The sequence below is a fragment of the Euprymna scolopes genome, chromosome 1 (assembly GCF_053919585.1).
Source record: "Euprymna scolopes isolate OS-2025 chromosome 1, ASM5391958v1, whole genome shotgun sequence".
Lineage (NCBI taxonomy): Eukaryota > Metazoa > Mollusca > Cephalopoda > Sepiida > Sepiolidae > Euprymna > Euprymna scolopes.
Window position 1 is genome coordinate 13,264,725 of NC_136482.1, and position 16,638 is coordinate 13,281,362.

General features: G+C 31.4%; 1 protein-coding gene across 2 annotated transcripts in view; it reads right to left on the bottom strand.

The window, feature by feature from the left end:
• Nucleotides 1-4,531: 4,531 nt before the first annotated feature.
• Nucleotides 4,532-16,638, bottom strand: part of LOC145280023 (splicing factor 3B subunit 3) — an 85,685-nt gene continuing 73,578 nt past the window's right edge. For both annotated transcript variants that reach the window (XM_080131805.1, XM_080131721.1), the window contains exons 24-28: nt 13,662-13,760; nt 10,668-10,811; nt 8,383-8,487; nt 6,083-6,178; nt 4,532-4,813 (exon numbers count right to left, since the gene is read on the bottom strand). In XM_080131805.1, coding sequence (XP_079987931.1) covers nt 4,769-4,813; nt 6,083-6,178; nt 8,383-8,487; nt 10,668-10,811; nt 13,662-13,760 — 489 coding nt within the window. In that variant the 3' untranslated portion in view covers nt 4,532-4,768. The remainder of the gene's footprint in view (nt 4,814-6,082; nt 6,179-8,382; nt 8,488-10,667; nt 10,812-13,661; nt 13,761-16,638) is intronic.

Consider the following 16,638-nt stretch of genomic DNA (forward strand, 5'->3'; position numbering starts at 1 on the left):
TTACAACATTAATAACTACACGACCACCTAATATTCATTAACTCTTATTCTTGAAAAGAAAAAGAATTTACTAAATTTGATATAAATATTCTTGAATCAGACAAAACACGCCTGAAAATGGTCAAAAGTTGCATCAAAATCTTGTGAGAATAACATCCAAGATGAGAATTGTAGTCTTCACATTTTGTTTCATTTTACTTCAATCGAAGTTATCAGAAATCAAGAGTTAACTCCATTACTGGGGTTAACTCTTGATCTCTGTATAAGATGTAAAGATATTCAAAGATTCCATTAACATTTATCTTTCCACCACTGTAGTCTGAATAGTTTAAATAATGCAGATTAAAACATTTAGTTTTTATACAAAATTCCCCCTATATAAAAAAAAAACTAGGAAAATGCTGTATAATGTACGTACGTGTAACAAAAAAAAAAAAAAAAAAAAAAAAAAATTCCAAAATTTAAAATTCGAAAAAAAAAAAAAAAAAAATCATATTCCAAAAATCACGAATTCATCATATAAGTGTTTATCACTGTTTTGGGCCTTAAGTCGTTATGTCTGACATAAATGTACGACAGATTTCTATTAGACACCTCATATCTCATTTCAAATAATTACCAGAACTTAATTTCTTTTTTAGAAAAACATGTTATACATTTTTACTCATGCTATGATGAAATAAACTTTTAAAGAATATTAAGTTGCACAGGCACCCCGGTGGAAAATGATTTGCATGATCACAAAACTGCAATAATAAACTGATGTAATTTATTTTATTGTGAAAATATAAATGTATGTACGTGATGAGAATATACAAAAAGTTTTTGAATAATTCTAAAAATAATGTCCTAAAATATGTTTTCTTCCACTTTTTTCTCAATTCTGAATCCGATATAAACCACTCATCCCAATTTAATCTTCCTCTCAGATTGTCAAGTCTTTAAGGCTCACACTATGCATCATTGCATTATTTCTGCTTATTGAACACATATCCTCAAATTTTAGCAAAAATGGGTTTTGTGTTTACTATTGGCAGCACTTATAACTCTCGCTTCCTTTAATTTGTTCTTTAGTTCTCACATTTTAGGAGCACTGTTTCTGACAAAGGGGAAAGAATTACTGTTTTATGGATCGGAATCTACTCTGATCACTTACCACTGGCTAGTTTTTGAACTTGAAAAAGTGTTTTTGCTTTTTTTAGTTGCTTACATCAAGTGGCTTCATGCCTTGTCTGGAGCGATTCTTATTAAAAAAAAGAAAAAGAAGCTGTCTTAAAATGGCCCAGAAATCTCTACAATTATATAAACGCAACTGTGTGAGTATGTGTGAGTTCATTCCTCATAGACTCTGAAATGGCTGAACAGATTTTTTTTTTAACAAATTTACAGAACTTTAGTATATAAGTCTGGGAGTGATTTTAGTTAAGTTTTGTCTCAGAATAACCCTGACAATTACTGATAATCGAAACCGTTAATTTCATTTATCTATTATCAGTAAAGCCATTTTTTTGATGTCACTTAGCAACAATAATAGAACAACAGGCTGTGAAAATTCTACTGTGGGTAAGTTGATAGCGTTTTTTTTTGTTTTTTTTTTTTTGCATGACATTGTCTGTAGGTTCTAACTTTACACGTAAATTTCTTAATTGTTTTTTCATTAACTGCAAAGAATTTTATAAGACTTGAAAATTTGTGTTTTTTTTTTGTTTGTTTGGTTTTTTTTTGCATAACGTGGTTTGTAGGTTCAAACCCCGCATGTAAATTTCTTAATGTTTTTTTTTTCATTAACTGGAAATATTACAGGAAAAAGGGTTGTCCCCTTTTCCTGTAAGTAAGAAGAACTTTAGATAAGTGGAAAATGAGATTAGGATAGACTGATTATTTGAACTTTGTAAGCAAGGTTCAGAAATAGATTCAGAAAATGGAATGTTAGAATTTCGCATTGTTAAATTTCATATAAAATCGTTTGGATATGTTTGTATTGCAAAAAGAATTTAATTGTGCATTCTTTTATGGAAAGTGAATTAAAAAGGTCAGCTAAAAAAATAATGAACAATACAATTTAAAAACATATTGAAAAATAGGTTAGTGAGAATTCTTTGTTGCAGAAGTGTGTTTTAAAAATGTATGTTTAAGCCACGTGAGTCGATCACGTTTTGAGACCACAAATCTGACGTCATATAAGAGCTAGAGTCGAAGATCAGAGGCAGTCGAGTCCAGATCAAACAACCAGCAGTGTCGGCCGGACAGAGCTGACATGATCAGAGGAGGGTCCCTTTAGAAGCAAAGCTAAAACGTTTAATCATGTAGAACAACTTTGAATTTCTTGACGTCATCATCATTCGACCGGTCGATCTGGTAATAAAGAAGTTATCAAGTTTTTGTAAAACTGTGTTGTGTCATCATTCAACAGCAAAAGGTAATGTGTGAAACATCCTTAGTATGAACTTTGTCTCCCTCATCGTTATTATGAACTTTTTGTAACTCTCACAAGATATGTATCTTTGTCTCTTATCTTCTCAACCGGTTATAAATGTTTCCCTCACCATTGTCACTAACGTTACCGTTAATATGATCTCCAGTATGAATGTCCCCCCATGCAACCGAAACAAGTTTACATAAAACAATTTTATAACAAATCATAAGTTAAAATAAATACAGAATGTTATTGAAATAAGGAATTGCAATTGTTATTTGGTACACTTCTAAAAATAACACCCCTACGCAACAATAGGAGCTAGGATTAGCAGAGAGAAGCAGACAGTCGTTACCGTTAATATGATCTCCAATATGAATGTTCCCTTTGCAACAGAAAGAAGTTTACATAAAACAATTTTATAAAAGAAACAGTAGGTTCTCTAGAGTGCAATATAGAATAACATGTATTTTGGACTAAGTTACTGCGTGGAGGCATGTGAAGCTTCCTTCCAGGCGATTTCACGGATTTCGATTGCAATAAAAATATAGGAGTGTGAAATATTCGTTGATCATCATTCAATCCCTGGCAACGTTGGGTCTCCCTACTAGTAGTGAAAACTGATTTCCCCATTCTAAATTTGTTTCAGGTAGTTCATACATAATTGGCCACAAAAAGGAGAATGTCAATGGGGGGGGGGGTTGAAAGGTATTAAGTTACAAAACTATTTTTACACTGAAAATGTCGAATATGTTTTCACTTCAATTTTAGTTTGAAATTTATTAAATGCCATTAAAATTAGTTTTTTTGTCGAAAAAGAATATTGAAAGAATTGTATGTGAGAAAAGTTTTGTCCCTAAAAAATAAACAAGAAAAAAAATGGTTGTAATAAGAGAAATATGCTAACGTCATACGTGAGGGGGTGAAAGTAGGAAGAGACAGGAAGTAATTTTCTACTTTCTCTACATTCATATCGTAAATTGTTTGAAGCTTACCAAAATCAACATTTCTAGAGAGAAGGGAAACAAAGTAATATGGCCGAGGAGTTCAAAAGTGGAAACAATTTCTTCAAAAAAACTTGAATAAAATTAATGTATATAGGTGCTAATATATACATATTTTTTTTTTAAGAACATTTGAGATTTTTTTTTTGTCTAGACAGAGGAATAATAATAATAATAATAAAAAAATATATCGCTGTAAGCTTCCAATTCCATTTTTGTTAAAATCTCAATTATTCTGGCATATTTACTCATTTCAAACATTTTTCTTCAAATTAAATGTATAATACTAAATAGATTTTAACTCAAAATAGTTCCTCATTTAATATTTTATAAGATAAAACTGTTTTAGGTTTCTGAATTTTTCAGTTGAGGATTCATTATTCAAACAACTGTTCTCATCTTCAGTGTTATTTTCACATTTTGGCTGATGTAACCTCCAACCTTCTTCAGATGTATTTTGTCCAACTCAGGAATCTGCATTGAATTTCAAACGAAACCCTTCATTTAATCCATAGTGGTAGCATGCTCTCATTCCGTCATGTTGTTCCCATGACATTGTTTGTCACAGCTCCTACAACTGGGAGAGAATGAACTACTCACTCTTTCTCTGATCACTATAGATGGCCAAGTTACAGGAAGTAACCTCAGAACCAGAGAAGCAGTGAAGTGACTTCTGTATTCTGTCTTGCTCTCTCTTTTGTTCTCTTGGATTTCCGACATAGCAAACTTATTCTAGAAGACCGTAAGTGTCTAGATGGTCAGTAGGTATACCACCGCTTCTGCTACTTATGCTACTTTAAAACAAGCACAGTTCACTGCTTTTGTTTCTAGAAATATGATAGACATGTGAGCGATACAAAAAAGTGTGTCTGTTAAAGGCTTTATTTCAGGCCGACTAAGTGTGCAATCCTAATTCTAAGATGGTGGACTGGAAGAAGCAACACTACTAGCTAACTGGAGATCATCATAATCAGACTAAAGTCAAAGCATGGATCCAACTTGTACTTGGTGACATTTTACCTCTGCTACACAACCAAGACTAATTTTTGTTTCCGAATACAGAGTGCCTCATTTTGATAACTACACTTGAGCAAATAAATAGGAGACAAAATTTTTATTAGTTAAATAATTCTTTTTTATTATTAATAGCGAGAATGACAGTGATGACATCATGATTATGTACAAAATGGCAGCAAAATTTTATCCTAAAACTTTTGCTGAGAATTAAAAGAATGTCACTTTTATGAGATTTGGGAATAACAAAATAAAATGTTCATGAGAAGAGAATGAGTGAATTTCTTTGTTTTCATATGGAATCAAGGAATTGTACTGACAGCAAAAATTACTTTTAAAAGGCATATCGAGTTCTGGTGTCTTCCAGTTTTTTGGATACCTGAAAAAGGAAAAAAGAAAAGCTTAATTTTTGGTAGCCAATGACATCTAAAAAAGAAACATCATACAAATTACACGACTAACCAAGAGACACATTATAGGTTATATTTAATAATGAATTACTAGAATTTGACATGTGGAATGGTTACTGTATGCGAATAAAAAAAAAAAAAAAATATATTGCAAGTTTAAAATCTAGATATAAATGTATGGTTTAGAAATGAGTCTTGTTCAGAAGAATACTAATGGCAGGGATGTGTGATAGCATGCAGGGAAGTAATCCCATGGTAAAATGTTTTACGGGTCATGGAGAAGAGAGGAATGTTCTTTGCGTTGCAGTAGAAAGAAGAGTTCTTGCTGTGAATGTTTTACATAGGGGAACCAAAGATTGGAGGTCAGTGAAGTATGTTCTTTGCAAATAACAATATAGTAAAGAAAAGCCAGCAACATTTTTTTCTGTGAGGAAAAAAAGGTTGTAGAAAAGGAAATCATCTCCACTAGATTGCAAAATCGATTTTGTACTTTGTCAAGACAAGAAAGAGCGCTTTGAGCAGCACCTCTACTCCATTTTCCAATGTATCTATCCCTTATATAGGTATGCAACCGATTAGGGTATTTGGGTTATTTCTGCGTAAGTTAGGCATGTTAGGAGTTGATATTGATATTCTGGCTGGTTCTGGGAATAGAGGGATTCACTTTTAATTATTGTTTTGGAAATGAAAATTTTAAAACTTGTACGATCTCAAGGAACACTTTATAGTTTGATTTGGTTGCATGTCAACTCTTTTTGGGTTATTTAATGCTGAATCTGATAATTTTAGTAAAAGTTTTTATGCTTTAAGTTCTTTATATTTTCAAATATGTATTCATGTTTGGTTTCGTTGTTTTGTAGAGGAAAATCTTTGTTTTTGACTTCGCAGAACATGATCACGTTTTGCAAAGGGAAAGGAAAAAAACAAAAAATAAAAACACAAAAAACAATGCGAATATTTGGTGCATTTTAGATCAGAAAGGTAGTATCTTCAGACAGCTTGATCTGATAGCAGGAACAATTTTAGATAAAGTTCTGAAATATTAACATTTTTTTTTTAAAATAATAAAAACAAAACTTGAGGTTTACAAAAAAACTGTGTTTATACTTTTGTAAAACTAATAAATACCTGCGTAGTAGTAGTAGTAGTAGTAGTAGTAGTAGTAGTAAAGGTGTTAAACTTTAGATAACGATTTTGATTGTAAATAAAAATGATTCTTTTGACTTGTTTCCACTTACCTCGCTGGTCGTACGATCTAAATCATCGCAAACACCTTTTTGTTTCAACGCATCCATCGAATTAAACATTTCGCATAAGTCACCATCAATCACATTCTAAAATTTGAAAATGAAAATACAAAGTCAACAAAATTGTAAAAAAAAAAAAAAAAAAAAAAAAAAAATATACAAAGCGATGGACAATGTGTAACAAAATTGTGTGAGCATTTCTTGTGTGCCAGTATGTAATTTTTGCCTCTAAATATCAATATAAAATATACAAAAGCATAAAATAAAATGAAATTTAAAAAACCTTATTTCAAGAAAATTATTTAGTAGCAAAATGCACCAGGTCGTGATTTTGTTTCTTAGTAAAGAAGTTAAACATTTTATATCTTTTGTTGATATATTTATTTATTTTGCGGATTGTTATCCTAATCTTCATAATTGTTGTTTCATGACGCTTCGGCCAACTATTCCAGTTCTGGTCCCAGGGGAACATTGTTTGAAGATAGTGGTTTCAATCCTACCCAAAGTTGGCTAGAGGATTAGTTGGCCAAAACGTGGTTAGACAACAACAACTATAAAAGGCAGTAATTATTGACGATATTTGAGAGACTCAACATTCCTATTTCGTGGTTAACCACCTAACGAAGACCAGAAGAATAGTTGGCTGAAACGTTGTGAAACAACTATGAAGATGAGGATAACAATTTGCAAATACAGAAATATACAAATTACTCCTCTCAATGGATTCCAATAATAAAATAATATCTTTTGTTGATAGTCTATTATATAAAGTGCAGTTTTTGTGTACATGTGTGTTTGTATGTCCAGCTGAAAGTAAAAAACTACAAAATAAATGTCCACAAAGTTGGTATATTCTTGATCAGCATCACTCTGGATGAACATCTAACATGAAACAAAAGAGAATTCAAATCTTTGGGGGGGGGGTCAATTGAGCCAGGTTATGTCATGGATGGGAGTGACGAGTTCAGGGTTATGAATTTGGAAAGATATTACAGACTCATTACTCAAAGAATCTATTATATAAAGGAGTTTTCTGTGTGTGTGTGTGTGTGTGTGTGTGTGTGTTTCCAACTAAAGAGGACTATGCTGGGCATAGGACAAAGAAGGATTTGGGTAGAAAAAGAGATAGAGAAGAGAGAAGATTTAATAGAAATAGATTACATGTTTGCTTAAGACAATGCTAGGTAGCCCTGCTAGTTAAAAATAATGAAATATTTTGTTAATCTTTGAAAATTGAAAAGAATTTCAAATAAAACTGTTGAATAGAAAGTCATTTATACTAGTTTTAAAATTTTAAGCCAATCCTTTTGATTAAAAAATAAATTCAAGTAGAACTCTATATATTAACAAAAAATTGTGTGACTACTTATTGTGTTTGTATGTGCTGCTTACCTCTCTGGGGTTTTTTAAGAGTAATCAATTATATATTTAAATACAAAATGGCATAAAATAAACCAAAAATGTAAAAATTCTATTTAAAAAATAATCTAACAAAATTAAATCCGCCAGACTGCATTTCAATTTCAATCTTTTGTTGATAACTGAAATATGAATCATTCTGTGGTGTCTTGAATTTGAAATAATTTAAATTGTTGAATAGAAAGTTATTTAAACTGAAGAGTGAATTTGCGTAATATCAGAAAACATTTGACCTTTGAACAAGAGAAAAGTGATGTGAAATGAAGCGAAGAAGCATAAATATAGCCGCATTAAAGTCGAAGCAAATAATGTTTCATGGTTTTGTGCCAGGATATTTTCAGTTTCATTTCCATTTTGCTTAGTAAAACAAAAATAAAAAGTTACATTGTTTTAGATTCAACCAAATAGAAATGATAGGACATAATTTAAAAAAATGATTTTCATAATGAATAAATCTGAAGTAAAATGAAACAATGTTGTCTTCATTGTAAGAGATGTATATCTATCGCTTACACATGCCAATACAACATACTTAATTTAATGAATTACTACTTTATCAAAAGCTGGGGTGAAATTATGGGCTCATACCTTTCCCAAACAATATCACTGTATAATTAAGCACAATAGATTGAATAGGATTTTAACTTTGCGTAGCTGATTCTATAGTCTGTATGCGGATATCCATCTGATCTGTTAAGTTACTTGAAAGTCTTTGATTAAAATTGTGTTTAGATATAACACAAAATCCACAAATTTTAAATCCTATCTTTTCAATTTCTAATTTGCATATATCAAATAATTCGCATATATTAAATAATAATTGAAGAAGAAGCAGATACTTTTCATCTGGTGATCAATAAAAATATTTTTACCTTGATCGGAAAGTAGTACGATCGAAATGAAAGATGATCTCTGCCACAGAGAGGAGGATGTTCCGAGCGCATGTACATTTCCAAGTGTTGAAAGAAATCGTGATCCTGAAGATAAAATTACATCATGCAATTACAAAAGCGAAGAATAATCATTAAAATATATCTAAATATTTAAATGAAAACAAACGACCATTAAAAGATATTAGACGAAAGGTGATTCTCCAGTTTCACTCAAATATTAACTCATAAAAGGGAAAATGAACAAAAATGGCACAAAATGTTTATTATATACTAGCAGATGTACCTGGCATTGCCCGGTATTAAATGTGACAAAAAATTACTTTAAAAAATGTAGTTAAAAAAAAAAAAAGGAAAGAAACTGAGACTTGTGTGTGTGAGTATTGTTTTTTTTTTTTTTTCAAAACAGTTCACTTCTTATAAGTTAAACAATTTAATACTAAAACTGAAATCAAAACCAAAACCTAAAGGCAGTGAGTCAAGTATGATAACCATTCGACTAGCGTGGCACAATTTTTAAAAAGTGCTTTTAAACCTACTTATTCTAAACATAAGGAATATGTCATGTGAACAGTTCACGCATGTGCAAATCCAATGACCACCATGTACCAATTTTTAAATTCTGACCTCTTAGCAGCCTTTAAAACGGATTAAAAAGTTGTCCACATGTTTGAATACTCTACATACTAAATTTCAAGTCTGTAGATCATTCGTCGAGAAGTGTCCTCTCTCACACACACACACACATACATTCTCACTATTATACAGGGTGGAACGATAAAATTGTTGCCCCAGAAAAGACGACATGATTCCATTTCCGTTTGATGAAAACCGGTTTTCTTTTTTTGTTGTTGCAGACTATCTACGAGTTGACAAAGTTCAACGTATCAGACTGGAGATGCATCGCTGTATAACTCATGCTCTCTACCGATCCAAGTTATGACAACAGGACCATTGCCAGCACCCTTAAAATGTATCGCTGAATTGCCTCAAATAACAGGGACATGTTCAGAGTGATGAAAACAGTTATGGTCTTTGGTATGGTTTCAAGTGAGGACCACATCATGCCACCTCACATCTTACAAGTCAGCTTGAAAGTCAATGCCAAAGTGCACCTGGATGTGGTGAAGAGTGTGGTGATCCCCTGGTTCAATCAGATGGCCATTGGCAGACCCTGGATGTGGCAGCAGGACTTGAAACCCAGGCTTGGCTTCAGAAGGAATGATACGAGACTGTACTCTTTTCTCACTAGACCTCCCCCTCCTCCAACCTGAACCTGCTGGACTACTTCGTTTGGTCATACATCGAAAACACCACCAACATGACCTCCCACAATACCAAAGCCAGCCTGATAAATGCTATCTGCCGAGTATTCGCCGAGTTCCTGCTGGCGCTTATGGAAAAGTTCCGGACCCATATCGAGGCAGCGATTGAGGCTGAAGGCGGCTACATTGAATAGATATCAGCTCTTCTACATAATCAAGTTACCTGAATTGATTTTTTCAATAAGTTTTAAAATAAAGCTGTAGTGTTGTTTTCTTCAGGACAACACTTATCGTTCCACCCTGTAGATATATAGATTTACATACCAAGTTAAAAAATAATAAAAAAAAAAGTAGTATACCAAAAATTATGCAAATTCATCCAGCATTTTTGTAAAAAAAAATTTTTAATTTTAAATATCAAATTTTATTAATGAAATTCTTTATCAGACATCTTCAATCTTATTAAAGTTGAGGACTAACTCAAATTTTAATTCAAACAAGGAAAATGTCAAAATCTCCTTTTGTCTCCCCATGTTAGGAATGGTTCTAAAATTTGCACAAGTGTAAGATCTTATTTCATTTTTGAAAAACAAAAATACTGGATGAATTTGTGTGAATTTTTTGTTCAGCCTATTTTTTTTAACCTCATAGGAAAGTACATAAATCTTTTGCACAAATATAATTTTTTAATGTTGGGAAGAATCAAGAGAAGCATAAAACTAAATAAAAATAAAGAATGATCAAAAGATATCAGATTAAATATTTTAAAGTTTCATTCCACAATAAAATGTGAAACATTAAAAAATTCATGGCTGAAGGAGGTAGATTTAAACAGGTCCTAACAATTTTAAAGGGAAAAATAATTATTCAAAATTGAAAGAATTGTTTTTAATGGAAATGTGTGAAGTGATATGAGTCATATCGCAAGTATTTAGTTATATATAAATAATAAATGTATATACGATAAGAGAAACAGTTAAAGAAAAGAAAAAACTGGCTTACTTCATGGGATGTAAATGGGACCAACATTCCAATACTGCCTGACAATGTGGTATAGACTAAAGATTCAGAACCTCCTGGAATTAAAGTTGCCTTCTGTAAAGATGTCACCACCTCACCAATATGAAAATTGGAAATGACATCAGCCTAGATTAAAGGAAAATGTTAATTCAGAATTGCAAAGTTAAATAATTTACAACAAAAATAAAAATAAAATTTTTAAAGTTTGGCACTTATTTATACCCCCCCCCCCAATCCTCTGAAAAAAAAAAAAATCTTTATGATGTACATATTCATGACAAAAAACAAGATTGCACACTAAAAATCATAAATTGATCAAGTAGTTTTATTTATAAATAAATAAAAGATTTTAAAGCAAATTTCAGCTTTTTTAATACCCTCCCATGTTAAGAATGGCTTTCTAAAATCTTGCAAAATTTAAATTATTTGGAATTGTCTCCCATTCCTGCAAAAATGATGTTGAGATATAAATCGTTAAGGCATAAAATTTAATTTTCTTTTTTAAAATAAAACTACTTGATCAATTCATGTGATTATTGGTGTACAATATTTTCTTCTCTGTCAAGAAGTATGTACATCAATGTTCTTTCTTGACATTTTTTTTTTATTGATTCAAATTATTTGAGGAATTGTTAATCAATTCTTTTCTCTAAAATATGTAGGCAATTTCATACATTTTTTCGTATATATGAGGTGTTGAAAGGATGTTTATTTAACAAGGCAGAAATACGAATACTTTTTGCCAAAATAAGCGTAAGTTATAATGAAAAATAAGCACTTGTACAGTTAATCAAAACATGAAAATATCGAAAAAAAAAAGGTTATATCGTACGTATCCGTTTTGGACTGAAGATCTCCAGAAAAAAAATTTCACTTAATTTTATGGAGTAGTTTTTTTTTTTTTTTTCTTTTCTTTTTTACAGAGGAAAAACATGTTTTTATGACAGCGCGTTGAAGGTAGACATCTTTGAATTTTTTTAACATGTCACGGGGAGATAACTCAATTTAAAGTGCCGACACTCCCTCTCCATCTTTAAGACTAGCTTTTCTTTCTAAAAATCGAACCTTTTGCTCGGTATCATAACAAATTGTTAATTCGCTGTAAAAAGAAAAAATAAAATTACTTGAAATTAAGTGAAATTTTTTTTTTTCGGAGAACTTCATTCCATTACGGATACTTACAATTTAAACTCTTTTTTGATATTTTCATTTTTTAATGTCTTGATTAAACTGCACAAGTACTGAAAATTATTGTATCAAGTATTATAAACAATTGTGAGAAAGAAATAGTTGAAAATAGAACTCGGTAAAGAGATGTTAAAACTTTTTTTTTCAGCAATAATGTACAAGATCAAGTTCTGTTTGAGTAAGCTAAAATGTCTCCATTAACAATAATCTTAGATGCAATACATACTAAAAAAAAATGTAAGAAATTATATTCATGTCAATAATATAGTGGAAGAAAAACAAAATAATAGGCTAGTCTAAATCAAATATAGAGAAGTTAATGTATTGCTAATTGAGTCTGGCTTTGAAAATCTGATAGGGATAACTTGATATGTTAAATTAAACTCTTCAGAAAAAAAATGAGACAGATTTTGTGATACATTTAATCAAATATACTTCCGAGGAAAGCTGAATGCCTACTAAACACCATCATCAAATATCTTTGTTAGGAAAACCTACTTGAGGATACCACATTTTCAAATTAACAGAATATTTGAAACTCAAATAAAACCCCTTTGGTATGGCTATGCACTGGCTCATACAAGGAATGATACACCTTCTATTGATTGATGTCTATAATAACATCACTAAGCTGGATACTCCACCAGACTAGATGAAATCTTATCCTAAAATTCAGTAAAAGTAAGAGATCACAAGAACAATCTACTATAACATAAATAACTGGTCAATTCGGGATAGAAAAATTAACGTTCTTTATGGACTCAACATTTTGAGAGGTAGAGGAAAACTTTGATGGACACTCGGATATGTTACATAGAGATCAAATATTAACCCCAGAGAGGAGCCCCTTGATTTATGAGAACTTACACTGAAGTAAAATGAGAAAAAAAAAACTAATACAAAGAAGAAATGTATTCTGATAGATTAATTGATTGTTGGGTTTTGTATATCTCTCTACCGTGCTAGAAAGCTACTTACACTTGAAAGTATCCTGTACTTCTATAAGGACACCATTTGCCCATGTATCGAGTATTGTTATCACATTTGGGCTGGTGCATCTGCTACTAGTTTCTCCCTCTTGGATAGGGTTCAAAAGAGAGTCGCCAACCTGATAAGTCCTTAACTGTCATCTGAGCTCCAGCCTTTGTCCCATCAACGAGATGTTACATCCCTCTGCCTGTTCTACAAGTATTTTAATGGTGGATGCTCTGACGAACTACAAGCACTTAAGCACTTGTACCCCCTTTGACATAAATACCTCCAACAAACTCGACAAGTGGCTAAATCCCACCCCTTCACAGTAGAGATCCCTAGGTGTAAGAAAACCTTCTAGTCTAATAGTTTCTTCCCTAAAATTGCTAGGCTTTGGAATTCCCTTCCAGGATTCTACTTTCCCAACTGTACTGACTTGCAGAAGTTCAAGTGCAATGTGAACAGACATCTTGCTACTCATCTTCCTTCATAATGTCCTTGCAACTTGAGTCCCCAATAGTAGCTCCCTACTTCAAAATGACACTGTGTCTTGTTTGGGTTGAAAAGTTGATTTAAAAAAAAGTATCTAATTAAATTGAAGATTAATTTGTTTACTGGCATATATTTTATAACTGATAGTCTATACTGAACCCATAGATGGGACGCTGGCAGGTACTACAACTTCTTCAGGTCAGAGTGGACATGAGAATATTGAAAACTTGGTGAGCATTCCATACTCTCCAAAATATTTTGATAAGCAAAATTCTTAAGAAAAAAAATAAGTATTAAAAATGTTTTCTCAATTTGCAACCAAACCTTTTGAGATGCACCGTTTAAAAGTCCTCGGTCCCAAAGCGATTTGTTACCCGTTGGGTCCTCATCCACTTCATCACACACATCAGGAGGTAAACGAATCTGGAAAGGCAAGGAAAAGAAATTTAAATATTAATATTTACATAGGAATTTTATGACACTATCAAGTCAATAAGGATTACAGAAAGAGGAACAGGGGAGAAATCTCTGGGCCATGGCATTTCAAAGAGGAGAAAAAGCCGGCAATATACAAATATAGTAATTTTATTACTTATATATATATTTATTCCAGGTAGGGTGATATCCAAAAACGAAGAATAATTGAATTTCAACAAAGGTCGTTGATAGTGCTCAATCAAAGAGAGCAAATTATATTTTTATTTTATTTTTTTTATTATTCTTTATGTAAATACATTCATATCTTGCTATAATGTGCAGACCGTTTCGATCATATTAGATCTCATCAGGCAAGAAAAATTAAAAATTCAAACATTGAAAATGATTCAGGACCATTTTCAATTTTAGAGGAGATAAGCTTAGTCATGACTGACGTGGAGCAAGGTTAAAGATCTTATGGATTTAAAATTAATTACAAAAATCGGATTTAAAAAATAGGACTTTTGTAATTAATTTTAAATCCATAAGATCTTTAATTTCACTCTATGTCAGTCATGACTAAGTTTATCTCCTCTAAAATTGAAAATGGTTCAGGACCATTTTCAATTTTTCTTGCCTTTTTTTTATATATATACACACACACAAAAAAGATATGAATTGTTCGTGCGTTTCTATTTACTTGCAAAGTTAGACATGGGAGCCCCTTTTAAATAGGAAGATATAAATCCCTCCAAAAAGATGCACTCTAGATAGTAACAAAAAATAAAAATTGTCCCAGTCAGGAAGAATTTATCTTCTGACAAAGGATAGAATAGATACTGCAATTTGGGTGTGTCGAATGTTTATTTTACATTCCATGGGAAACTTAGTAAAATCATCACACAGAAAAGAAGACAATAATTCATTATTTTACTTTGATTACAAATTTTTCATTTTTCTTCCATTTACACTCATCTCTTGAATTTCTAGTGAACAAATATTTATTTAGGGTGTAAATTGCTGTATAAATAATTGGTTTAATGCAGTATTTTTGAAAAGTAGAGTATGAACCACATCGGATTTTACAAAAACAAACATTATCATAACTCGTGTTGCAGAGATGAGATACAATCAATTTAGATATATCTGCTAAGAAACACCCAGTATAGAGAGTAGATGGAACACAGTTAAAGACCATTTTTATTTTTTGCAATCTTCTACATTTGACAACTCATTATTAAAAATACTTCAGCCCACCAGATAAAAGGCCACTGAAATGACCTATTATGCTGCCTACTTTTAAATATGTTTATTTATCTCCAGCAGAAATTCTGTCTGGCAAATAAAAAACTGTATGACAAAATAAAACATTTGACTGCATACAATTTTGCCTACGTGAATTCTTTTGACCTGTCACCACTAGTAATGGCCAACATTTTATGGAATAATTTAATCACTTAAATCACTTACAGTTAAACAGCAACTTCATGATGTGAATGGCTAGGAACAAAGTGTAGTATTTGTTCTGATGCTACACTTCACCTTTTCTGTTCTCAGTCAGTGGAGGAGAAATCTTTCATGACAGAGAATTTTTATTTTGTTCCTTATCCAGAGTGCCCCTTTTTGGGGAGTTGGATTTTCTCCACATTAAAAACTGACCTTGTATCTAACTTTGCCCTCACAGAGGCAAGTAAATAGGAACAGCCTTTTTTTTTTTTTTTTTTTTAAATCCGGAAAACGCTGGTATACAAGTCCTGCCAACATTTCAAAACTATATCTAAATTTTTCTAAGTATAAAAATTCACATATTTAACTGTTTTAATGGAAATCACTCCAAACAAAGCATGATGCCACTTGATGTAAGGAGCTAAAATAATATAAAAAAGAAAATATTTCAAGGCCAAAAACTAGTCAACAATAAATGTTGGATGAAATAGATTCTGACTTATAAAACAGCAATATTTCCCCCTTTATCAGAAACATTATTCATGGAATGTGAGGATTAAAGGACAAAATAAGGGAAGCAAGAATCATGAAGTTGCCAAAAGTAAACCAAAGATCCACTTTTTATTTTTTCCTTAAATCAATCATTTATCAAGTCTTAAAGGTCACTTGAGGATAAGGCATAATGAGTGTCAGGTGAAACAGTGATGATTATTAATGGTGGAAATTGGTAGAATTTTATTTAAGTGTGGCTCAATAAGAACTTGTTTATACTGGTCTTGAAAATAATCATGTTATATTCAGCTGGGAAGCAGCCCTACAGCATTGTGTTCCACAGATGAGCAGTTTAGGAAATAAACTTGGCTCACAAAATTTTTCTTTAGTTTAAGGTATAGAGAGAAAGGGTAAGGGAAATTAATGGCAGTCGTAGTTTTAAAAGTCTTTGGGAAAAAAGTTGGTTCTTGTCTAGAATTCGCCTTATATTAAAAAATCAAAAGAAAAAAATCTGATGTACATAACAGTGACAAAACAAAACTATCATATTCCAAAAATTATGTAAATTGATCAAATAGTTTTATTTTCACAAAGAAAACCATTTTTAAGTGATTAATGGAAATTTGTAGGCATTACAACATCTTATTTGAATTACTGTTGAATTATCTCCCCTTGTTAATTTTTTTTTTTTTTTTTTTTTCGAAATGGTAGGCTATACAGTCAATCCACTTGATCAATTTTCATGACTTTTAGAATATATTTTTGTTTCGTCATGAGTACATAGATTTTTCTTTATTTTTGTTTTTAATATTGCAGGAATTCTGGACAAGCACTAAAAAGTCTCATTTTTAATGACCATTATAAAATCAATAAAGCATAAATAAACTTTTCTGTAAAGCAAATAAAAGAACATTGCAAAATGATTACTAAAATGACTTGATGCCTA